The 25,162-nt window shown below is 45.0% G+C and overlaps 1 protein-coding gene across 7 annotated transcripts in view; it reads right to left on the bottom strand.

Annotated features, from left to right (window-relative positions):
• The window catches only part of CRACDL (CRACD like), a 95,864-nt gene that overhangs the window by 21,567 nt on the left and 49,135 nt on the right, over positions 1-25,162 (bottom strand). For all 7 annotated transcript variants that reach the window (XM_064481867.1, XM_064481866.1, XM_064481868.1 and 4 more), the window contains exons 2-5: positions 16,086-16,165; positions 11,603-11,771; positions 4,590-4,725; positions 4,089-4,253 (exon numbers count right to left, since the gene is read on the bottom strand). In XM_064481867.1, coding sequence (XP_064337937.1) covers positions 4,089-4,253; positions 4,590-4,725; positions 11,603-11,771; positions 16,086-16,155 — 540 coding nt within the window. In that variant the 5' untranslated portion in view covers positions 16,156-16,165. The remainder of the gene's footprint in view (positions 1-4,088; positions 4,254-4,589; positions 4,726-11,602; positions 11,772-16,085; positions 16,166-25,162) is intronic.

Below are 25,162 nucleotides of genomic sequence, written 5' to 3'. Positions count from 1 at the left end.
CTCTGCGAGGAATTGCCTTCAGCCCTTGTCGGTCTATACCCAGAAGTGAAACTGCTGGATCACATGGTAATTTTATGTTTAATTTTCTGAGGAACCGTCATGCTGATTTCCACAGTGGTTGCACCATTTTCCATTCCCACCGACAGTACAGGAGGGTACCCGCTTCTCTGCATCCTCTCCAACATTTGTTCTTTTCTGTCTTCTGTTTTGTTCTAGCAGTAGCCATCATAATGAGGTGTGACGGGGTGCAAAGGTTTACATTTTAACTTAAGACCATAACTTTATGCACCTGACGATTTAGTAAATGGTCTCCTCAGGAAGGCAGCAGCAACAAGAAGATGCAGGCAGCGAGGGGCATGTCTCACTCAAAGTCTTTTCCACAACCTGGGGCTCCAGAGGGCACATACCCAGCAGCACCCCCAAACCAGAGGAGAAGCCGGAGGGGAGATGCTGTTAGCAAGCTGGGCACGGACGCAGGGACCACCCCCTGCAAGGAAACTGCCTGCAGAGGGATGTATTTTTCCTGTTAACATAAAGTCCCTTAGGTTTTCTAATGCAAGTACAAAGTTAATTCCTATCGACTGGGAGAAGACAATTATCAAAATGAGGGGGAAAGAGTTATAAGTGAACACAATCTATTTTAATTCCCTTGTTCTAGCAACTTGGGTTCTTCCGGGAATAAAACAAGAAAAATTATTTTTAAAATAAACCACAGGACTCCTGGCCACGACTGCCTCCGTGTCTGTGGCTTTGGTTTCTACTCTTGTAGCTGATGATTCAGGGGGTCACCTTCCACTGAAGAGGAGACCCTGCTCCCAGGGAGTCCTCCAGCAGGACGGGGACATTTCACACTCACCCAGAGTCCTTCATTTTCACCTTTGTCTAGAGAGACAATGGATATCCACACTTGGTGAAATTCTGGTTTCTGTTTTTCTTACTGTGTGAGACTCAAGAGAGCAGATGAGATGAACTGCTGCAAATGCAGTGACTCCACAAATGAGAATGAATTCTTCTTCTGTGACAATGTGACACTAGGGGACTCGGGTCTCCCCTCTGTGAACCCAAAGGACCATCATCCCCTGCCTCCTCTCCACTTGGGTCCCCCTGTGTCTGCACTGCCTGAGCAGATGGTCCTGGCCCCGGGTCCGCTCTGGCTGGGGGTCCCGGGGAGGAGCTTAATGTCCCCCGCTGACACTGAACAGTGGTCTCGGACCCCGTACACCCCATGCCGGCCGTCAACAGCTGGTCTTCCCATGAGAGAACAGAACTCCTGTCTGCACCAAGGTTCTGAGAGTTGTTGGGGCCTGGAGAATCCAAGACCTCCCTGATGTAGGAGAACTGAGTTTCCTCTTTGGTTGATACAGCAACTTTGCGAGGTGGGGTGGGGCCCCCGGGAAGGAGGACGGGGCAGGAAAGCTGACCTGCATTGTACCTGCCGGCTGGCAGCATCCGCAGGTCATATTTGCGTGGTCTGCCCCTAGTCACCCAATTTTCCTGGACTCTGCCTCCGGATGATTCTGGAAGTGGATAATTTAAAAGTCTAGGAAGCCGCCCTTTGCTGGGGGGCTAATGGCTCACAGAGCCCTGAGGAAGCAGCCTGGGGTGCAGAGGATTTTGGGGGTCACCCTGGGTGACAGCTATTTTACCACATTTGGCCTCAAAAAGGGGCCCTGCCACCGAGGAGCGGGCAGAGGGCATCACACAAGGAGTGGGCAACAGACACGGGGCAGGGGCGGCGGGCAGGTCCGGGAGAGAAAGGGAGGCACTGGGATACCTGGTCCCATCAGTCCTCTCCCAAACCCTCCCAGGACACAGGTCCCCAGAGCTGACCGATCCAGCCCACAGCCTCGCCCGGGGAGCAGGGAGGGGGCAGCACCTCCTTCTGCCGCCAAAGCAGAGCCGTGTCCCCTTTGCTCTTCCCTCCTCGCCCGGAGCAAACTGGACCTGCCAGTTTGCCACTCTCTACCTGTGTTTCCTGCTTAATGGCAGGACACCTAGACCAGGACAACTTTGATGTGATTCTCCCTTAAAAACCACCGAATGCATTACCTCACATGGTAATGAAATTTTAAAAATAATCACATGTATTTCCTGAAAGACTCATTGTCAGGAAATGTCACCTTGGCTGTGTCTGAAGGCCTTTTGTTCACAACAATCTTCATTAAGTTTCTCTGTCAAGCGTGTGCGCCTGTGTAAGGTGCCACCAACAGGAAAAAGTCAAACAGTCCACAGCCCCATGCTTTGGGGATTTAAGGTGCCATTATATCAAATACCATGTGTTACATAAGTGTGCTTTAAAGGGTTCATTGTTTCCCCCTCTTACCCAGGCTGCTGTGCCGGAAAAACTTTCAGGGCACAAAATATGATCATTGTGTCTTCAAAACCGTTGATGATTATATTTTTTATGTCTTAAAGGCTCAAATTTTGGTTTCCTATGAAGCTAGTGTATTGTTCCTATTACCCAGTAGTTGATAAAATCTCAGAACATTAAAAAAAATAACATCAGCACCAAAGGAGGGATGTTGAGAAGGACAAGGTGGGCCCCGCCCCGAGTGAGTGGCCCCCATCGGCTGACGGTGGACTTTGTGCATCACGGTGCTTCACAGCCTTGGAGCTGGGCTCACTCCTTAATGAAAAGACTTAGAAGTGACTCGTTCCTCTGTCCCATCTGTCCCAGCTGAACAGAGAACCACGATGCTGGGAGAGGCAGAAGAACTGTGCGATGCAGTGAGCATGGAGCGGCGGCTCACCACAGACGTATCCCCACCACACACACAGTCGCCTCTGCTCCTGGGGCTGCGCACCCATGGATGCAGAGATGTGTGTCACAAGGTGATTACACCTCAGACAGCCTGTCACCCTTCCCCTCCAGCACTGTAAGGTATGAAGGGGTGCAGGGTGGGCTAGGAGTCCAGGCAATGGGCCAAAACCTTCCTCCTTGTCTTCTCTGCCTTCTCCTCATGCTGGGAGGGCAGGTGTGGGGGCCCACTGCTCTCTGTCCTGCCCATGGAGCAAGCAGGGACAGGTCCCCCCAGGGCAGAATTCTGGGGAGAGTTGCTCTCGAGTCTGCAGTGTGGGAACCCCCACCCTGGGCGTGTTCAACTCAGCCACACCACAGCCCTTCCTCTGCCTTTCATCGGGGGTGCTCTGGGAACCCACAACTGCACACAAGTCAAGTAAACACTCCTTCACCGGCCTTTGCATGGGGGCTTCTGGACGCCCAAGTTGAAGTGACCATGGAATGCATTTCCAGCAGCAGAGAATGTGCAGACTTTGTGAGGACCGCCTGGGTCCAGAGCACGGGGGCCGCTCCAAGGACACCCGGGGCAGGGGCGTGGCTCTGCATCAGACTTGTATTTGTTTTTCAAGTGTCAGCATAACACAGACAACTCCACCCACCCCGCAGCAAGGCTGGTCTCCAAGGGGAAAACGATCACGTACTTCATCACTTAGATACTCACGTCCAGAAGAGCTCCAGTGTTTACACACGAGGAAGAGCTCAAGTCTTCCTCCTGGATTCCAGGGGGGAGGGTGGCTGCTGGGGCCAGTTCCTGGCCCTGCTGAGGCCACACACACCCTTCTGCCTGTCAGACTTTCCCTGAGGCCCTGCTGACCGGTACCATGCCTCGCATCTCTCCCCTAAACCAAGTTCTCACTGTCCCAACCTCAGATCTGGGAGCCTAGATTAAGTCATAAACGTCACCACTCCCTTCTCCCTCCACCAAATGTCACGATGACAGAACACAGATTCGGAGCTGTTTTTCCTTCTTTCAGATGAGATGCCCAGTCTGGTCACCTGCTCAGACAGGAAGAACGAGGCATGGGGTCGAGAGTATCAGACCTTAAACCAGCATAAAAAAATGTTACCAAAACCGCATCTGCTAACAAGACCCGAATTCTGGCTCAAAGAATGAAAATAAATACAGCCCAGGGTTCCGGTGACCTGGCTGGAATACCTTCTGGCCCCACTGAGCATGGCCACATCCACTGGTGGGGACCTTAGAGGGACACGCAGGGGCCCCCAGAGCCCCTGACTGCCCCTGCGGCGGGGACGGACGGAGACGGGGAGGGGTGCAGGCTGCACTTGCCTTTATGGTTGTGCCGGGACCCGTGTCCTGCAACAGGGACATCTCTGGGGGGCTCCTGGGCAGACCGTCGTCCTCAGAGCTCATGCCGGCATCGTCCCCACGCTGCGCAGGCAGGTCCCCCGGAGGAGGTGGCGGCCCCATTTTCACATTACACTGTATTTTTAACTAGATTGGAAGAAAGAACATTTACTGTTGTTTTCATTAGCGGCTTTCATCAATAAATCCTCCTGCTCCCATTCATTCCTTTCAGATGTTTTCAACGCCCTTGGCTGGGGCAGGGAACTGAACCGAGCGTCTGCCACCAGCTCTCTGGCTGTGATCGTGAAAAGGAGGGGTTATCACTGCGAATGAAGCACGATCTGGTTGTAACTAACCTGGCGAGTCCTGGGAGAGCTGTGACCTGCGTGCAATTCTGCTTTAGGACCTACCCCGGGAGCCCAGCAGAGACCCCTGTAGGAGTTCCCGCTTCCCAGCTGACACAGAGGCCAAGGAAGGGTTTACCTGCAGAGCTTTAATGCGGTCACACACGTTCTCTTGGGAAAACACCCGCACAGGTCGAGCAGGGTCCTGTCCCGACTCAGGAATGAAAATGCTGTCGTGGGAGAGGGCCCGGCTGCCCAGCGCGCCCCTCGACTCCCTAGGAGGAAAGAGGCACCGTGAAACCCGGCTCAGCCCCCTCTCCGGGGGCTCGGGGGTTAACAGCACATCCCACAATACACCTTCAGCTGCACTGACTTTTTTCATTGCTTCTGACTTGGGTCCATCCTGTCAAATACCACGGTCAACTATGAGGAGCTTTGGAGAGACAGGAATTTTCCTAACAGTTCTGAAGGTGGTGTGAATTCTTTCCATTAATGGGAAAACCAAGGTCTGACGAGGTGTGAGGTCCAAGAAAGCAGGCCTGAAGAAAGGCAGGGCTGGCAGGGGGCCTTGGCTGGTGGCCGGCCGGCTGGCTGCGAGCCGGCTGGAAGACAGTCGTGGATGCCCGGGGAGTGCGAGGTCATCCCTTGGAGGGCTGTGCGTCTGCACAGCAGGATGAGGGCCTGCCTGATGGAAGCTGGGGCCCAACGCACACATCCGTGGCTGGGCTTCAAGTGAGAAATGCAAGTGTGCAAAGCCACGCCTTCCTTTCATTACCAGATAGGATCCATGCCACCCAGCTTGGGTGACGAGGTTCTGGAGTGTGGATGGCGGATCCCTCTGTCATCACCGACCTGACTGCTTCCCCAGCCCCAACCTCAAGGCTCCAACTGGGAAGTGAACCCAAGGACATTCACAAAATGTCCTAAGAGGATGTGGGACTTAGTTGTCAGACTTTCCGAGTGGCGCTGGCTGGCTGAACAATAGATGGAAGGAGGTGACTGAGACGTGATGGTGCGGGAAGGAAAGCCCATCCTGGAGACGCAGCCATCTTCTGCACCAGGCACCCCCACCGCCGTCCTGGGCATCCTGTCCTCCAGGAGGCATTAGGGACCCCTAGGTGTGGCCCTGCTCCACTGCAGATCAAACTGTGTCGGTTAGTGACAGTTTCTAACTTCCTTCTAGCCTGCTATAGTAAGTTTGCAAGTGGGATGTCCTCACATTTCCGGGAGGGAGTGAGGCCAAGGTAAAGAATGGGGTGAGGGGCGGGGGTGGTGGTGGTGGGGTTCCTGCCAAGGGCAGCCCTCATCACAGAGATCACGTGCACACTGGGGCTTCCCTCCCACAGCTGGCAGCCCCCAGCCACTCCCTTTGGAAACCATGATCACTGGCAGGACCCCTCCACCCTGGGTGTCACTAGTGGCTGAGACAGCGGGGAAAGGCCTCCGAGGAGATACGATGGCAAAGACACAAGATGCCATGTGCTCAGGGCCACAGCAACACTTCTAGAAGCAAAAGGCTGGAAACAGCCTCCGTGTCCCCAGTAGGTATCTGAATAAAGTGTGGGACATTGTAGAATAGAGGCTTTTCAGCAACCAAGTGTATGAGGGGATCTCTGAGCACAGGCGACACCAGGCTCTCCTAAGTGAAAAATTAAAACGGGGCGCGGAGCGATGTTTATGGCGTGTCAGCTCGGAGTGGGAAAGGGGGCACTGACAGACGTGAACGTATGTGTGTTTGCTTGTATTTTCAAAAATAAACATAAAAGGATAAGGAACAAGGGAGTAAGAATAGTCTCCTTTAAGGGGAAGGAGATACAAGGTGGGGAGATAGGCGCCGAGGGATTTCCTTACATTTACAATTTTGTCTTTGAAACTATTTGAACATTTCACACAGTTAAAAGACAAAAATCAAATGAAGAGGGAAACTGAACCATCTCTAAAACTAGAAAACAAACAGAAGCAAATAAATCTAATTTTGTATCGGGTTGTTGGCCTAACCACACAGAGAAAGGAATTACTTCAAGTGACTTTAACCCAACATTCAAGTGACATTCGATGCTATAACAGGATAAATTCTAAGAACAAAAAACCCAAAGACAGCACATTATACTTACTTATTTTAGTAACAATATTGATTTTAAAAAAGCTGTGCAGAACACTCTTTACAGTATGTAACCTCTGTGTGGGAAAGCGGGGTAATGAAATTATTATAAGCATATTGGATGAAGAAGAAAATAAATAATTTTGTTAGTATCATTAGGAGCCAAGATTTCCAGTATAAGAGAAGAGTGAATTCAAACAAAGAATCAAAGCAGTAAAAATTTTTGTCTAATTAAATTTGATCTGGAAATAAAAGCGGATTAATGATTTATTTTTTCTTAAAAAAACAGAACAAAACAAAACCATTATTTCCCAGCTATATCTATTGGAAAGGCCCAGAAGGAATGACGGCAATCATCACCCCTGGAAGCCAAACTGTGGTCTCTAAAAACCATTTCATGCTAAAAGGAACCTGTGAAGAAATGGCTGACCACAGGTCCAGGGCAGGAAATTTGCAGACTAAACCTGGAATTTCTCACTGTGCAAGAAAGCAAAGAACCTTTCAGAGACAAACGGGAGAATGTTCAAAGAACCCAGGAATTAATCTGAAGTGACTCCCAGTAGCAGAAGATGGGACAGTGTGAGCATAAAAATGAATAAAGCCTGTCATGGGTTTTTAAAGCAAATCAAGTATATAAAGTCCATGTATTCAAAATGAGAGTCACGGAAAAAGCAAAGAAAAAAATAAAACTCATCACTCAGAGTGGAAACTTCAGGTCATTACTCTGAAGGTAGACTGAGAAGCGGTGAACCAAGCATGACCTGCTTTTCCTGTGCAAACTGTACGTCAGAGCAACCACAGGGCTGATGGAGGAAAGGTCTTCTGCATAGAAGAGTTCTAGCCAGTGCATGCAGAACGAGTGACAGAGTTAGAAAACCCTCCATTTTACAATGAAATAATGGATCGTCAGCAGGTGTAAAAACCACCCAGTGAGCTATGTCTGCTCTTCAGTAATAATGCAAAATCGCCCCTAATCTCCATTTTATGCTAACCGGAACAAGGCTGGCTGGTAAACCATGATAACACATGCTTCTAGAAGACAGCTACTGCCTACTATTTCTGTATTTCTTTTTGATCATTTATCTTTTAAGCTCTTCCACCTTAAGCAGCACAAAATGTCAAAATTCATCACCGCCTTCAAACTCCGTGGACCTGATCTTTCCAGAAAGACAGCCAACTCTTTTCTCTCCTTTCAGACTTTTCTATGAGGTGGGCTAAAATTCCTTTCCCATCACATAGCAGAGTCCCCACTGTTTCTTAAGGGATACAATCAAGTTTATAGTACGTATGTTTTTCTGTCCTCACTGGATAAATGTACACAGCCCAGTGCTTTCCATGTCTGGCTGCACATTAGAATCACTGGTAGAAGCTTTGGGAAAAAAACTTGATGCCCAATTTGTCTCTCACATTAACATGCCTGGGGGTAGGAGCCAGGAATTCATATTTTTAAAAAACATTGGTATCTTTCAAAAAACAAGTGTTTTCAACATGCAACAAAGTTTGGGAACCACTGGCATAGCCCAAAGCTAAGATGTAGGGCTAAATGTTGTCCAAATGTGTCATACTGTATCATTACTGAAGATAGAGCCAGGCTATCTTTAAAACAAACAAACAAATAAACCCAAAAAACCATCAGGAGCAATCACACTGAGAGAGACCCCTAAGGCCCACTGCTCAGTCTCAGTGTCACCAGAAGAGGGACAAGCAGAAAGTATGTGCCTTGTGATGTAATGCAATGTGACAGTAAGTATCCAGTACCATCTTGAATCCAATCTCATTAAATATCTAGATCCATCTAACATTGTACCAGAAATTCAGAGAATACAGGAATGAGTTCAATCATGCCAAAAGAAAGCAAATCCAGAGTGTGGGATGTTCTCCTTCAGATCAATGACATGAAACAAAGCAGGCAAAGTGAAGTAAAATTGTTATAGATTAAAGGATTCAAGAAACATAAACCCACTGACACAATAAACAGGCACCAGCTTTTTAAACTGACACCAGGTTGGCCAGCACTAACGTACCCTGGAATAAATGCAGCTCTTCTGCCCACAGCGATGGATGAGAAGCTGCTGCAGAGTCTGGAAGGCACAGAGATTCTTCAAAGAGGCTAGAGTACCTTTAAATTTTTGTCTCTTACCTGGTCAATTAACTTATGACAAGAATATACAATGGGGAAATACAGCCTCGTCAATAAACAGTACTGGGAAAACTTGGACAGCCACAAGCACAAGAATGAAACTGGACCACTATTTCACACCATACACAAAAACCAAAATAGACGAAAGACTTGAACATAGGACCTGAAACCATAAAACTCCCAGAAGAAAACACATAGAGTAATAAGTTCGTTGACATTGCTCTTGGCAATGAGTTTTTGGATTTGATACCAAAAGCAATGGCAACAAAAGCAAAATTAAACAAATGGGACTACATCAAATTAAAAGGCTTCTGCACAGCAAAGGAAACCATCAACAAAAATGGTAAGGCAATCTACAGAGTGAGAGAAAATATTTGCACATCACAAAACTGGTAAGGAGTTAATATATTCAAATTATGTAAGGGACTCACACAACTCAATAGCAAAAAACTAATCCATTTGAAAAATGAGAAGATCTAAACAGATATTTTTCCAGAGAAGACAACAGTCAACAGGTACAAGAAAAAGATGGTCAACATCACTTATCGTCAAGGAAATGCAAATCAAAAGCAGGAGATACCACTTCAGATCTGTTAGAAAGGCTTTTATAAAAATAATAAGAGCTGAGTGTCAGTGAGGATGTGGAGAATAAGGAACCCTTTTGCACTGCTGGTGGGAATGTAAGTTGGGACAGTCACTATGGAGAACTGTATGGAGGTTTCTCGAAAAATTAAAAGTAGAACTATCATATGATCCAGCAATCCCAATTCTGGGTATTTATTTGAAAGAAATGAGAATGGGATCTTGAAGAGACATCTGTACCCCCATGTTCATTGCAGCATGAATCACAATAGCCAAAATATGGGAGCAACCTAAGTGTCCATCAGTGGGTGAACAGATAAAGAAGATGGGGGACACACACACACAATGGAATATTATTCAGTCATGAGAAAGGTAGACATCCTGCCATTTTCAACAACATGGATGGACGTTGAGGGAATTATGCTAAGTGAGATAAATTAGACCGAGAAAGACAAACACTCTATGACCTTGCTTATATGTGGCATCTATAAAAGCCAAACTCATAGACACAGAGAGCAGAATGGTGGTCACCAGGGGCCGGAGGGTGGGGTGGGGGTTACCGAGAGATGTTGGTCAAAGAGTACAAACTTCCTGTTACAAGAGAAATAAATCCTGGGATCTGAAGTGCAGTGTGCACAGCAGTTATTATAGTTAATAACACTGTACTATATACTTGAAAATTGCTAAGAGAGTAGATCTCAAATGTTCTCACCACAAAAAAGAAATAGTAATTAGGTGACGTGACGCAGGTGTAGCTAACGCTCTGGGGTGATCATTTTGCAGGACGCAAGTGTATTAAATCGACAATACACTGTACACCTGAAAACTCCCACAAGCTGTCAATTACCGCTCAATAAAGCTGAAGAAAAGAAGAAAAAGATCTTGCCTCATCTCTGCGCTGCTCTCTAAGAACATTATTTGCATTTTCTGGGCCTCATCACTGCCCCCCAACCCCCGCCAAGCTTCCTTTCCAGGCATCACTCCAGCAAACATTTACCAGTTATTGAGGACCCGGCCCCCTCTAGAAGCTGGGAATATAAGGATGAAAAGGGCACTGTCCCCACTTTCCACGGGCTCTGGTGATAGAGGAGATGGAAAGGGGGCGGTCATTTCAGGCCAGCGCACCCCTCCTCCTGTCCTCTTGTTCCTTGGCTGGAGGGGCCACTGAAGGTTCTGGTCAAGAGTCAGGGGGTAAGGGAGGGTGAGTGTTATCATTTCCCTGGGGCATTTAACAATGAGCAATATTATACGATAATGTCTTGCTCCCCAAGAGTTTGGAGTGGCTTAAAATTTGCCTGTGTAGCTCGTCCTCTCTGCACCAGGGGTTTAAAAAAAAAAACTGAAAGAAAAAACCCAAATCAGTCTTTGGTGCCCCCTAGTGGTCAGTGTGGTTTCTACTCCTTTAGAAACAGGAGAGGAGATTGGCGAGGAGGGAGGGGACAGGACACCCTAGTGGGGATGCTGAAGCCAGTGACCAGTCTCAGCGTGGTCTATTTCCCCATCCCCAAGGTCGTTGTGCCTTCCGAAGAATTCTATCCTCAAATTAAGGTGCCGACGTTGTTTAAAAGAAAATATAAAAGCTGGCAGGGCAAGAAACCTGGGTTTTTTTTGCCACTTTTTACTCAAAGGAATTAAAGTCTGGAGTAACTGAAGCATATGTATTGTAACTATATTTTGATGAAGTACAAGTTATAAAAATAAGGATTTCTTCACTAGACTCCCCCACATCTCATTCCTATTGGTTCTGTTCTTCCTAAAAATATTTTTGGATGATTTTTCTAAGACTGAACAGCAAGAAGCTGTCCCCTCCTCACCCCTCCGCCTTTTCTCTAATGGAAAACTTTCTCATTGGGTGACTCAGGGTTCAGGCTTAGAGAGACGTATTTTTCTGGTATAGTATCCAGGTCCTCAAAAGAGTTTTAAGTCAAATTAAATCCGGGCTTACATCCTAATCTTCACTTTCAGCTGTAGGACGTTGGGCAAATTTCCCAAAATTTCTCTAAAGCTTGGTTTCCTCATTCGTAAAGTGGTGTATCTTACCTCCTCTCCCATAGCTCTCTAGACTTTAAATATATACAGCACCTGGCACGTAGCAGGTACCTGAAAATCCACCCCCCACACACACCAACTTTCTCCATCCCTGTGTACAAAAAGTCAGAAAACACCACTTCTTTGGAAGACCCTCCAGTGGAACCTAGGAAGAAAGGAGGCTCAGTGATCCATCGAGTTACCATGACAACGAGCCCCAGTATTTGGGTCCTCCTGTGCCCCACCCCCCGCTGCCCCACTCCTTGGAACACAAGCCTGAAGGACGGAGAAGGCAACTTACTCCAGCTCATCCTCTGAGTCATAGCCCACTGGCCCCGACTCGATGGCAATGACCTCATTCTTCGCCTGACTTTGTTTCCAGGTGCCACCTCCTGTGGAGGAAGGCGATTCCTTTCTCTTCTTCTTCCCGAAGAACTTCTTAAACGTTTTGAATTTGGATTTTTTCTTCCCTAGGCAGAAAGAAGGTGTGTGAGTGTTTACCAAACACGTGTGAGATGTGTGCGCGGAGAGAAAGAAAGATTCCTGATCACGCATCAATCACCCGCTCCTGGAAAGTCCTTTTGCCACAGAGAAGTATGTGAAAGACACAGCGTACCATTTTTGCACGCCTGAAAACAAATCTTGATTTCTGTTTATTTCGGATATTTAATAAAAGAACCAAGCAAACTTCGGAGCATGATCACAGAATCAAAGCACAAGCAACTTTCCTCTTACTTGAAATCAACAATTTTCAATAGATCTTTCACTTGCTCGATTAAATTTATTCCTAAATACTTTAGGAATTAATGAATGAATAAATTAATTAATTAAATTGCTATAGGCTTTTTGTGTAAACATCAGATTTCATTTCTCTTAGGCTAATACCGAGAAGTGTAATTGGTGGGTCATAAACTAAGTGTATGTTTAATTCTATAAGAAATAGTTAGACTACTTCCCAAAGTGGCCGCACCATTCTGCATTTTCATCAGCAACACATGACAGTTCCGGTCGCTGTGCATCCTCTCCAGCACCTGCCGGGTGTGTTTCTGCTTCTGTTTTGCCACCTGACAGGTGTATAGTGGTATCGCATTGTAGTTTTAATTTGCACTAATAACTATTGATGTTGAGCACTTCTTCAAGTGCTTATTTGCCATCTGAATATCTTCTTAGGTAAAGCATCTTTTAAAATCATTTGCCTATTTTTAATTGGATTCTTAGTTTTCTTACTGTTGAATTTTGTCTCTTGTCAAGTGTGATTTGCAAATATTTTCTCCCAGTTGGTGACCTGTCATTTCATTTGCTTAACAGAGCCCCACAGAGCAAAGGGTTTTTTTTTTAATTGACGTGTAGTCGATTTACAATGTTGTGTTAATTTCTGGTGTACAGCATAGTTATACATACATATATATATATATATATATATATATATATATATATATATATATTCCTTTTCATATTCTTTTTCATTATAGGCTATTACAAGGTATTGAATATAGTTCCCTGTGCTGTACAATAGGACCTTGTTGTTTATTTATTTCACACATAGTAGTTACTATCTACAAATCCCAAACTCTCAGTTTATCCCTCCACCCTACTCACCTTTCCCCCCTGGTAACCATAAGTTATTTATCCTTATTTATCACGCCCCACCTCCCTTCCCCTCTAGTAGCCACAAGGTTGTTTTCTGTTTGTGAATCTGTCTGTTTTGTAAGTAAGTTCATTTGTGTCCTTTTTCTTTTTTTAAGATTCCACATATGAGTGATATCATATGGTATTTTTCCTTCTCTTTCTGGCTTATTTTACATAGAACGACTATCTCTAGGTCCATCCATGTTGCTGCAAATGGCATTATTTTATCCTTTGTATGGCTGAGTAGTATTCCATTGTATAAATATACCACAGCTCCTTTATCCAGTCATCTGTCAATGGACATTTAGGTTGCTTCCATGTCTTGGCTGTTGTAAATAGTGCTGCTATGAACATTGGGGTGCATGTATCTTTTCGAATTAGAGTTCCCTCTGGATATATATGCCCAGGAATGGGACTGTGGGATCATATGGTAAATCTATTTTTAATTTTTTGAAGAATCTCCACACTGTTTTCCATACTGGCTGTACCAAACTACTCTCCCACCAGCAGTGTAGGAGGGTTCCCTTTTCTCCACACCCTCTCCAGCATTTATCCTTTGTGGACTTTTTAATGATGGTCATTCTGACTGGTGTGAGGTGATACCTCATTGTAGTTTTGATTTGCTGATAATTAGTGATATTGAGCATTTTTTTAAATGTGCCTATTGGTCATTTGTATGTCTTCCTTGGAGAATTGCTTGTTTAGGTCTTCTGCCCATTTTTTATCGGGTTGTTCGGTTTTTTTGTCATTGTTGTTATTGAGTTGTATGAGCTGTTTGTATATTCTGGAAATTAAGCCCTTGTCAGTCTCTCACTTGCAAATATTTTCTCTCATTCTGTAGGTTGTCTTTTTGTTTTATTTATGGTTTCCTTGAGCAAAAGCTTTAAATTTGGATGAGGTACAATTTATCAATTTTTTCTTTTAAGGATTGAGGTGTCATATCTAAGAGCTCTTATCTAATCCTCAGTTATAAATATTTTCTCCTATATTTTCTTCTAAAGGTTTTATCATGTTACATGTATGCCTATGATATACTTTAAATTAATTTTTATATGTTCTTTGAGGTATGGGCCAAAGTTCATTTTTTCACATATGAATGTCCAATCGCTCTAGCACCATTTGTTGAAAAGACAATTACCTCTGCATCTTTGTCAGAAATCAATTATATTTGTATGGATCTATTTTTGGACTCTGTTCTGGTCTATCTTTATGTGTCTATCCTTTCTTTCATTGATACCACCCTGGCTTAATTACTATAGCTTTATAGTAAGTCTTGAAATCAGGTAATGTGAGTTCTCCAACTTTGTTCTTTTTCAACATTGTTTTCACTATTCAAGTTCTTTTGCTTTTTATGCAAATTTTAGAATCAGCTTGTCAATGTGGAAAAATATCCTGCTGGGATTTTGTTTCACCTTTGCTCCTCCTCCTCCCCCTCCCCACCAGGTTATTTCAAAGCAAATCATCCCAGAAACTATTACAATTTCATCCATATGGATTTGGGTTCTTCTGAAATTAAAAAAAAAAAAATCTCTGACTCTTCATGGAAATCAAATAAGTAATTACTGGTCAATATTCTTGCTACAGAATATTGAACTGTGTCCTGCCTTTCATAGCGGACTTATAAACAGTGCACTCTATTCACAAGTTTTACTAAAACCTCCCATTCTCCAGGTCAATTTGGGAAGAACTGACAGCTTAGCAACACTGAGTCTTCCAATCCATAAACATGGTGTCTCAGTCCATTCGGGCTGCTGTAACAAAGTACCATTAACTTGGTGGCTTATAAATACATCTATAAATATATTTATAAAAAATGATATTTGGAGGGTTAAGATTTTAACATATGAATTTGGGGGGGGCGGCACAAATATTCAGTATATCACATACAGTATATCGCTCTATCCATGAAGGTCTGCTGATTTCTTTAAACAATTATTTGTATTTTCAGGATTTTCATGGATTCTGCATGTATTTTCTTAGAAATAAACTTAAGTATTTCTTTGTATAGGTTCTATTAGCTCACTCTTATTTGAAAAAAAAAAAGCACCATAGTTTCTTTCTTTTTAAAAACTGATTCTTCACAATGACGTCTGTAAATATCCCAAACCAGCATTTATGGAGTTTGCTTCAGACTAATGAAATACTTCTTTAAACAGTATTTTCTTGTTTAAAATCAGTAATAACTCAGTGCCCCATAGTACAAGAAATTCTGAAACTCCGTCTTCTTTCAGAGTTGATTTTTAACCCCCGACCTTATATTTGGGTTTATTTGGTGTCTACAGAAATGTGGCAGAAGAAAAGTGGCTCTCATATGGAATAAGGGTAACCCCTCTATAATATATGAAACAAAGTCTTAATGAAATTAACATCTGAAGCTAAGAGTTAGCAGCTAGGATTTAATATCATCGGAAGCTGTTCCCCTGAACTATGTCAAAGACAATCACTACTAGCATTTCGACTTTTAACAAGAGAAAGATGGAGACCTTTGTCCCTGGAATGGGTGAGTATAAATGGCTGATATGGGGAAAAAAAGGTACATGTGGGGAGATCAATGTTTTTTAATGTCAATTTTACAACTCCATCAAGGTATAAACAGCAATCTATAAGTAACAGTAAACCAATTACATCACTGGGTAACTCTTGGAACGTGTTATGAGATGACTCATGTGCTTGGAATTTAGCTCAGTAGAAAGTGATCACAAAGGTCTCCTGAAAGAGAACAACAGCCACACAAGTGGGATCAAAGGCTCGCTCTCGGTCTTATTACTCCTTCTGGATGATAAGGCTGCCCAACACCCTGCCCAACGTCCCGCTGAAACTTTCGAGTGCTCCTAGATGATAAATGATTCCACTGCATCTCTCTTCCTTTGCTTTCAAGTCAACCAAACATGGGACATGTTTGCCTCTGGGAACGAGGATGGCGATGTAACCACCCCTCCCCGACCGGGTCTGACAGCGACACAAAGGAGCACCGCCCCCCGAGTGGCCTTCAACAACCTGGGTGTGTTCTCCAGCCCCAGCCTGAGGGGCCGGGGGTGTCTGAACACACTGTGAACTGAATCCACTCCCCACGCGGGGAGCCCACCAGCAGCCCCTCTCCCTGCCCCGCACCCCAACCGGGGCTCTTCCCAGGGGAGAGGAAGCGAGGGCCTTACCTGTGCTGTCCTCTCCAAGGCCTTCTGCAGCCTCCCGAAGCTTAATGTCCATCACCCTCGTGGAAATCATTTCCAGCTCACTGAAATCAGACAGAGTGTCACGTTAGAGGCACACATCGAGCAGAAGCCAACAATGACCAAAATGGTGGTGACTGTTTCTCACCCAGCAAACTACAGATTCCTGGACAGTAGAGGCCAAAACCATGTCTAAGGCTCAAGATTAATAACGTGTATCTAATCACTGACCAGAGCAATTTAATGGAAAACAGAAAACTGGAAAATGCTTCACCAATTTACACCATGCAGATTTGGTTCCTTTGTTTGAAAAAAAATTTTTTTTCAGAAGCTATGTTTTTCTCTTGCTCACTGTAGAAAGTTTGGAAGATATAGAGAATGCAAATTGCCCATTATCCCCCCAACCAAGGATGACTAACCACAGTCAATGGTATTTCCTTCCAATATTTTTTCTATGCAGACTTCTGTGTGCACAATCACACATGCACCATAACAGTAAGATGGACCCCCTGATTTTCTTACTTATTCCACATCATTAAAATTTTCGAGGTGTTATTGTCATGGCTAAAAAATACTTTGATATATACCCACACCATTATTTATTTACATTTTTTCTTTTTTGAGCTTTTTATTACAAAAAAATCTCAGATTCAGAAGTATACAGAATGTATTTTGAGCTTAACACTTGGTGACTATTGCTTCATGATGACCCCTTCTCCCCCAAAACTAGCGAATCATCCAGATGCTATCGTCATTGCATCCATAAGGACTTGGCTTCCTCCAAAATTAAAAATCTCTGACTCTTCAAGGAAATCAAATAAACGATTACTGGTCAACATTCCTGCTACAGAATATTGAGTTATGTCCCTGCCGGCCATCGCTGACTTTTAAACAGCACACTCTACCCCACCCACACAGACGAATTCATCATTTATTTGGAGAGCAATTTCTTATTGGCAATTACTATGAATTCTCACACTTTAAAAGGGAGCTCGAATATTTAATTTACCAATTAACATTTACCACTTGTACACAGCATATAATGAGAAGTGACAGGAGAATTTTTTTTTTAATATTTAACAGAGGAAAAAAGTTTCAGGTCTTTGCTAGAGTTGAGTCTAATATTTTTGTCTCCTTTAATATTAATGTCAAACTTTCCATCCCTGTCCAGACAATTCCTTAAAAGGTGCACAAAGCTTCATCAGCCTTGCTTCTTGACTGTGATATAATTTGGCTTTAGAAAAATGTCTGATCAACAGAATGAAGAGGGGAAAAAAACCCACATGATCATCAACACTGATGCAGAAAAAATATTTGACAAAATTCACCACCTTTTCATGACAAAACACTAAAAAAACTAGAAAATAGAAGAAATTACCTCAATGTAATAAAGGCTATATTTGGAAAGTCCACAGCTAACATCACACTCATCAGTGAAAAATTCAGAAAGTTTTCCCCTTAAGATCTAGAACAAGACAAAGGCACCCACTCTCACCACATCTACTCAACGTAGTACTGAAGTCCTAGCCAGAGAAACTTGGCAAGAAAAAGAAATAAAAGGCATCCGGATTGAAAAGGAAGAAGCTAAACTATCTCTTTTCACAGATGATATGATTTCATACGTAGAAAATCCTAAAGATTCCACCCCTCAACACACACAAACTGTCAAATAAATGAATTTAGCCAAGTTGCAGGACATGAGATGAACACACAAAAACCAAGTGTGTTTCTATCAACTAACAATGAACAATCCAAAAAGGAAATTAAGAAAACAATTCCATTTGCAGTAGCATCAAAAAGGCTAAAACACTTAGGAATAATTTCAACCAAGGAGACAAAAGAATTGTACCCTGAAAACTACCAAATTGTTGCTTAAAGATGCAAGATGATGCTAATAAAGGGAAAGACATCCCATGTTTATGGATTGAAAGACTTAATATTACCGTTATGTTGTCCCTACTCCCCAAAGCAATCTACAGATTCAACGCAGTCCCTATCAAAACCCCTGATCCCAGAGCATCCTGCTGCTTAATGCTACACAGGGGGAGGGGCAGCTACCAGGGCATTTGAAGGAAGAAGCAGTAGTGAAGGAAAAGCAGGAAAATATAAGGAGCACGGAGAGTGAAAGAAGTGACGGTTGGTTGAGGGTTACCAAGTACTGCCCTGGGTACCATCCTCTGTGGTTGGCACTGAGCTGGACAGTACAAGAGCTCAGGCTTTCTATTGCTTGAATTTGGAGTTAACAACTGAAATTACTTCTCCAGCATGAAGCATATCATGTGAATTGTCTCATTTAATTCCCAAGAACTTTAGGTATTCCCATTTTGGAATTAAGAGCATACATTATGTATCAGGTAAGTTTATTAACTGGCCCAAAGTAGTCAAGCAGAGACACCAACCTGTGTACTCATTTGACTGTATCCCCAGCACGGGCAGGCACTTACGAGGCCTGGGGATACAGGCTGGATGAGAACCACGTGGTCCCCGTCTCTTGCAGCTGCTAAGCCAGTGGAAGGGAGAGTCTTGAGCTGTCACAGAGGGGCTTAAAGGAAGCGGGGAAATCCAAAGGACACCCATCCCCAGGGAAATGGTCTTGCCTGCCAGGCAGCCCCGGTCCAGGATCAGGCCGGGGCCCGGAGGTTGACGGAGCCCCAGGAGACCACCCACTGGGACTGACAGGGCATCTCAGTCTAAGGGATGGGGGTGACGCTGCCATTATTTTTCTACTAACGCTCTTGAGAAACCAAGACATTGCCTTCAAAATGTCCAGTCGCCGCTGCACATTTTAATAAAACGTTCCTTGCTGGGAAGCACTGAGAACACGCAGGCACACATAAGCGTGTGCGCAAGCCCCCCGGGTGGGTGTGCAGAAGGGCGCCCATCCCGCCGACCGTGCAGCAGATCCAGGAGCTCGGACATGCTTCTCCCTGGGTCGAGCGATGTGGCTGTGATGAAGCCACACATGGCAGAGGGTTCAGGAGCAGGCGGCGGGGAGGGGGACCCGGGAGGATGGCCGAGCTTTCACCGTGCTGTGAGGCACATCCCGGTGGGGCCCAGGCGCAGAGACCACCGGATGCCAAGTGTGCTAATGGACTCACACACGGAGACAAAAGTCACCCTGCAGATGAAGGGACAAGTCAGGCTCACCCCACGTGAGAGGTTGAAAACCTGCTCACGCTTCATGTTCCAAACATGTCCTCACTAATGAGAGTGCAATACGGTGCAGAGGAAAAGGGAAAGAATGGAGGCAAGGCAGTCCTGGAGCTGAAGCCACACGCCACCACCTACTGGTGCTGAGCCTCAATTTCCTCATCTACAAAATGGGAATGATAATACTTTAATCAAATGGGACTGAGAACACAGCACATTCAAATACGGCTGAGAAGAGCTGCTGGTTTCTGCAGCTCATTCCTCTCCACAGGCTCACCCCTCTGTACAAACACAAACAAGAACACACACCACCGCCAGGCAGCGGGCGAGTGTCCATTCCATCTTGTGAAGGCACAGCCTCCTTGTGTAAATGACTCACTTTAGAGCCACCAGCAGCAAAGATCAAGACATTTGGATTCCCAGATGATCCCCAAGCTTCCCAATGCCCCACAGCCTGATGGACCACGAATGAAACTGCAGCCAAGTAACTGATAAAAATGTACACCAGCCATGAAGGAACACCCGCCCTCTGAGACTGCGGGATGCGTGGATGGAGGGCCGTCCCCGCCACTCAGCCACTCCAGGTGCAAACGCCCCATAGCTGTGACAAGGGAATGTTTTCTCTGTTGGGCCCAATAACTTCCTGCTGAGCACATGTTCCCCTACCCAAGCAAAACTCAAGGAAAACGCAGAGCGATACCATAATTAGAAAGGCCATGTGGCAAATACCCAGTATCTCCCAGCAGCCCTTTCGATCTGGCTAGAACTCAAAGTCCAAGTCAGGCAGCTGCAACGCCTCCTCCACCAGCTTCTGCCCTCCACCTGCTCACCCCTGTTGCTCTGACAGCTCAAGTTCAAGTACAGGAAAGTTTGTTCTTTAAATCTGGACCTGAGGGGGCCTATCCAGGGATTCTAATTAACCCCAAAGGGTGCTGAGCCTCCAGCCCCCTCTGCAGTTCACAGCACTCACCATTGTGTATCTGGGCGCCTACAGAATCCAGGGGAGTCCTGCATCCAAAGAAAGATCTCGGTGGGGCCTGCCCCTGCACCCTCTTTCTATACCCTAACCAACCATGGGCTTCTCCCCAGACTATGGCAGGATTCTGTCATTAGTTGCAGCTTACACTAACAAATTCTACAAAAGTTTATTCACGTGAAGAATGAGAACAGATTTGAATATGGCATTTGAAAGGTTCTAATCTATTATATTTATCTACACAATGCAAAGAAAAGCACCTGTAACCTGATTACAGACCTCTGGGCCCGTAATTACGTGTGAAAGCCCTCGTGTTCACCCCTACAGATCCACCAACCGCCCACCGCCCTCCAGGTCACGCTCACAGCCCTGTGTCTCCTTTCTCAGCCCCTGAACCTTCTTTCACAGCGCTCACCAAGGCTGTCAACAGCAACGTGTTTGTAAGGCGTCTGCCCACCATTCCCCGTGCTCCCGAGACTGTGGGCTTTGAAGAGGGAGTCCTATGCCTGTCACATCCATTACTCTCTTACCAGCTATAAACAATCTGAAAATGAAGTTAAGAAAACAATTCCATTTACAATAGCACACAGAAGAATGAAGCACTCAGGAATAAATATAACCAAGGAGGTGGAACATCTGTCCTCTGAAAACTTCAAAACAAGGTGGAAAGAAATTAAAGGCAGAAATAAACGGAAAGAGATCCTGTGTTCATGGATCAAAAACTCAACACGTTTGAAATGGAATTACTCCCCCAAATTGATACACAGATTCAATGCAATCCCTATCAAAACCCCAGTGGGCTTTTTTTTTTTTTTTTTTTTGCTAAAATTGACAAGTTGATCTGAAAATTCATATGGAAATACAAAGGGCCCAAGACAATCTTGGAAAAGAAGAACAAAGGTGGAGGATTCACACTTCTCAGTTTCAAAAATTACTACAGATCTACAGCAGTTGAGATCCATGGTACCAGCACACAAACAACTAACAGAATACAGAATTCAGAGTCCAGAAATACACTCATGCATTTACGGGCCACTGACTCAATTGCCAAGACTATGCCATGTGGGAAGGATTAGTTTTTTTCAACAAATGGTGCTGGAACAACTGGACATTCACATCCAAAAAAAAGAAAAAATTTTGCACTCCTACCTCACACTCTACATAAAAATTACTGCCAAACGGATCACAGGCTTAAATGCTAGTGCTAAACCCACAGAAGTTTAAGAAGAAAACATCGGGATAAGTTCTGAAATAGGCTACCTCATGGATGAAACTTGAGGACGTTATGCTAAGTGAAATAGGCCCATTGCTAAAAGACAAATGCTGAATGATTCCACTACTTATGTAGAGGAGTCAGAATCATAGGGACGGAAAACAGAATGGTGGCTGCCAGGGGCCGGGGGCCAATGGGGTGGGGGGTAGTTTAAGGAGGAGGGCGTTTCTGTTTTGCAAGATGGAAAGAGTTCTGGAGGTGGAGGGTGGTGATGACTGCAGAGCAAGATGAATGTGCTCAATAGCCCTGAACAACACACTTAGAAATAGCCAAGATGGTAAGTTTTATGTTAGGTGTGTTTTACAACAATAGAAAATGGGGAAGCGCACACAAAAACTCATACACCAATGTCGAGCATTATCTATAATAATCAAAAAGTGGAAATAATGTTCATTGATTGATGAATAAATTTAAAACGTGATACATACATATAATGGAATAGTATTCAGCCATAAAAAAGAGTGAAACAACCTTGAACACATTATGCTGAGCAGAAGTGGCCACACACAAAAGGCCACATACTGCATGATTCCACTCATATGAAATATTCAGAAAACGAAAATCCACAGAGACACACAGATTAGTGTTTGCCTAGAGTTGGGGAGTGGGGTGCGGGGGTAGGGAGGGAGGGGGAATGGGGAGTGACTGCTAATGGGCTCAAGGTTTCTTTCAGGCGACATGAATATGTTCTGAAGTTAGATTCCGTTCACAGCTGCACAACTCTGTAAATACACTAAAACCTAGTGACTGTACCCTTCTAACACGTAAACTTTATAGTATGTAAATTAGATGCCAATAAAGCTGCTGGAAAAAAGTGTTACCAGAAAAAAGGTGAAATACAGACATTTTTGGAAGACAAGACATGATACAGTGTGTCCCCAGCCATCCCACACTACAGCAAATATTAAGGGAGGAAGGGTATGATCTCGGGTGGAAGCTTGGAGGTGTGGGTAGGAATAGGGGGACACTGTGCATGTGGGTAAATCTACACGTGGACAAGACGGGCAGGCCGTCTGGATCTAAGCCAGAGGCCCCATGCACAGCTGGCATGAATGTGCCCGCCCTGTTCTCTCTGCCTCACAAGGCTTCATGTCCTTGTGGCCCAGGGTCTTAGCAGATGCTGTTCCCTCTGCTCACATGCTCTTCCCTGCTTTCATGCTCCACTTTCTCCTTATCAATTCCCACCCAGCCTTCAGGAGTCAGCTTCACTTCCACTTCCCCAGGGGGACTGGCAGGAGGAGCCAGCACCTCCCACAATGCATGGTGAGAAGCACGGCGGCTTCTGGTCACCGCACTTACCAGTTTTAATCACATCTTGGCACGATTCTTCGATCCAGTTCCCCTTTATAGATTGAAGCCTGCTTGCCTTCCCTACACATTTAATCAATTTCCCCCTTCCTTGGGGAAAAAGACAAAAATAAACTGTGACTTAACTATTGTTCTCTAGTGAGTCACACCAGGATCTGCCTGTACCTTTTTTTAGAAAAATAAGTTTCACATTACTGAGGCAACGGAATGTGTAAGGCTTACAAAGTTCCTGTGAGAAATCTCTGTTGGAAAATTGTGCCAGCTCTGCTGCCTTGTGAGAGATACTTTTATTCTCAAGGGCAGAGGACCTGACCTCTGCTCCCACCCCAAGGTGGCAGGGCCATTGGCACTGGACTTCCGCATGGCCACTTCTCCTCGAGGGTGCTTGGGGACCTCTTGCCCTGTGGAGCAGACACCTCCGTGTGTATGTGCCAGACCTTCTCCATCCACCTGTCAGGACAGGGAGGAAGGAGAATAGATCCACTCTGACATGGAAGAAAAGAAAGCAAAGGGCTGAAATCAGAGGACTCAGACACCTGAGTCACAGGGCTCGGAGGAGAGCAGGAGGCGGAGCAAAGGAGCGTACAGGGCGGTCGGTTTTGAGGTTTCCTAGCAACTTGTAATTGATTATCTTGAGATTAAAAAACTGAAATTAGGCTTGGCCTAGAGAAGTGAGTCATCCCCTATCTGGCTAAGGATGTAAAAGTTGAAGACTAACTCCTTGAGAATAGGGAACAGGTACCAGCATGTGCCACACAGGAGGTGCTCAATGAAGATTGTGGGAAGGCAGGAAGGAATAAAGGAAAGAAGGAAAAAAGGAAAGAAAGGAAGGAAGGAAGGAAGGAAGAAAAGGGAAGAGAAAAGAAAGAAAGGAAGAATCAGAGGCACTTATAAAACTTGCTATACAAAGGACTCATCTCCTGATAATGAGTATCAACTACCCAATCATAGTTCCCAAGGCCACCCAGCACGCAATGTCTTGAAGACAGACTTCCTTCAAAAGCCATGACTTAGCAAAACGATGTCACATTTCTTTAGCCTGAGTTCTTCAAGTCCATTGTCCCCCTTTCGACGTCACCTGCCCTGTAACCATGCAGAGTGCAACGGCCTTTGGGAGTCAAGAAATATGGATGCAGAGGAGGTCGCTGTTCCAGATGTCCTGTCCCTGTCCTCAGGCTTCCTTCCGGCCACGGGCTGGGCGGGGACAGTGAGGGCAGCCAGAGAGAAGGAGGCCGTGGGCCACAACTCACGGGGCTGTTTCTTTGCAGAGAAACAACAGAGCTTCATTCAAACAAACTCGTCATCCACAAGATAAACAGCATAGTTTATAAGCATATACATAGTATCTCACGTAAGATAAACTACACCATTTTTTGAAATTTATGTAACAGTTGATTTGGTGGTACTCAGAGATCTTGTGAATGGGCACATTGACAAATTACTTAGCGGAGAAGGCATACAGTGCCCAATGCAGCGTATGTGCCGCCACACTCACACACACACACACACAAACCTGTGTTCACGTACACAGCCTACAACTACATGAAAAATCGCCAACAAAACTCATATCTCAGAATTGACGCATGACAGCTTTCACAGGAGTAACCTATTTCCACTCATCCAGAAGTGAATGTTTTCCTACGAGATTTGAAAAACTTTAGACATTTTCAGGTTATTAGAATAAGAAAACCTATTAGAGACATCTACAAAAACCATCATTTCCAAAATAGGTAAGCGTTTAATAGCTTCAAACGTTGCAACCTCAGAAACTGTATTTGCATAATTCCCAGGAAAACATATTCAAACGCTGCGCTATCCTGCCCAGATGCGATGCCACTCGGAAAGCCTCCAAGTGAGAACTGCGCCTTGTGCTGACCGCTGCACACACAGGACGAATGGGGCCCCGCAGCCTGGCACTCGGGGACGCTTTGTGAGGGCTGGTTTACTTTCAACTTCATGAGTTTATTGAGGCAATAAATGCCCCCCTTTTTAGCGCATGTATACCAAAAACAACGACATGAAGAAAGTTCTTAAGGCTTAATTTATCAAGGATGTTCCATATGTGATTGGCATTTCTGCAGCACAGCAGATGCAGCGCTAAGGGTTTTTTGTTTTTTTTTTTTTTAAGTAGGAAGTCATGTTCCAAAGCCTATTAATGAGGAGACATCACACCACCATTCTATTCTCATCCACTCAAAACAGGCAGCATCGGACACTGAGGTTGAATAACTATCAGCGAAAAGATTTTTGTGGAACAATGACAGTGATGCTGACTTCCATGCACAGAGCTTTCTGCAGTACAAAGGCCCCTGTTCGCAAGGAATCCTTCAGCTGTTGGGTTACTGTCCCTGTGCA

Source organism: Camelus dromedarius, chromosome 33 (genome assembly GCF_036321535.1).
Source record: "Camelus dromedarius isolate mCamDro1 chromosome 33, mCamDro1.pat, whole genome shotgun sequence".
Classification (NCBI taxonomy): Eukaryota; Metazoa; Chordata; class Mammalia; order Artiodactyla; family Camelidae; genus Camelus; species Camelus dromedarius.
This window is presented reverse-complemented; position numbering and strand designations above follow the sequence as displayed.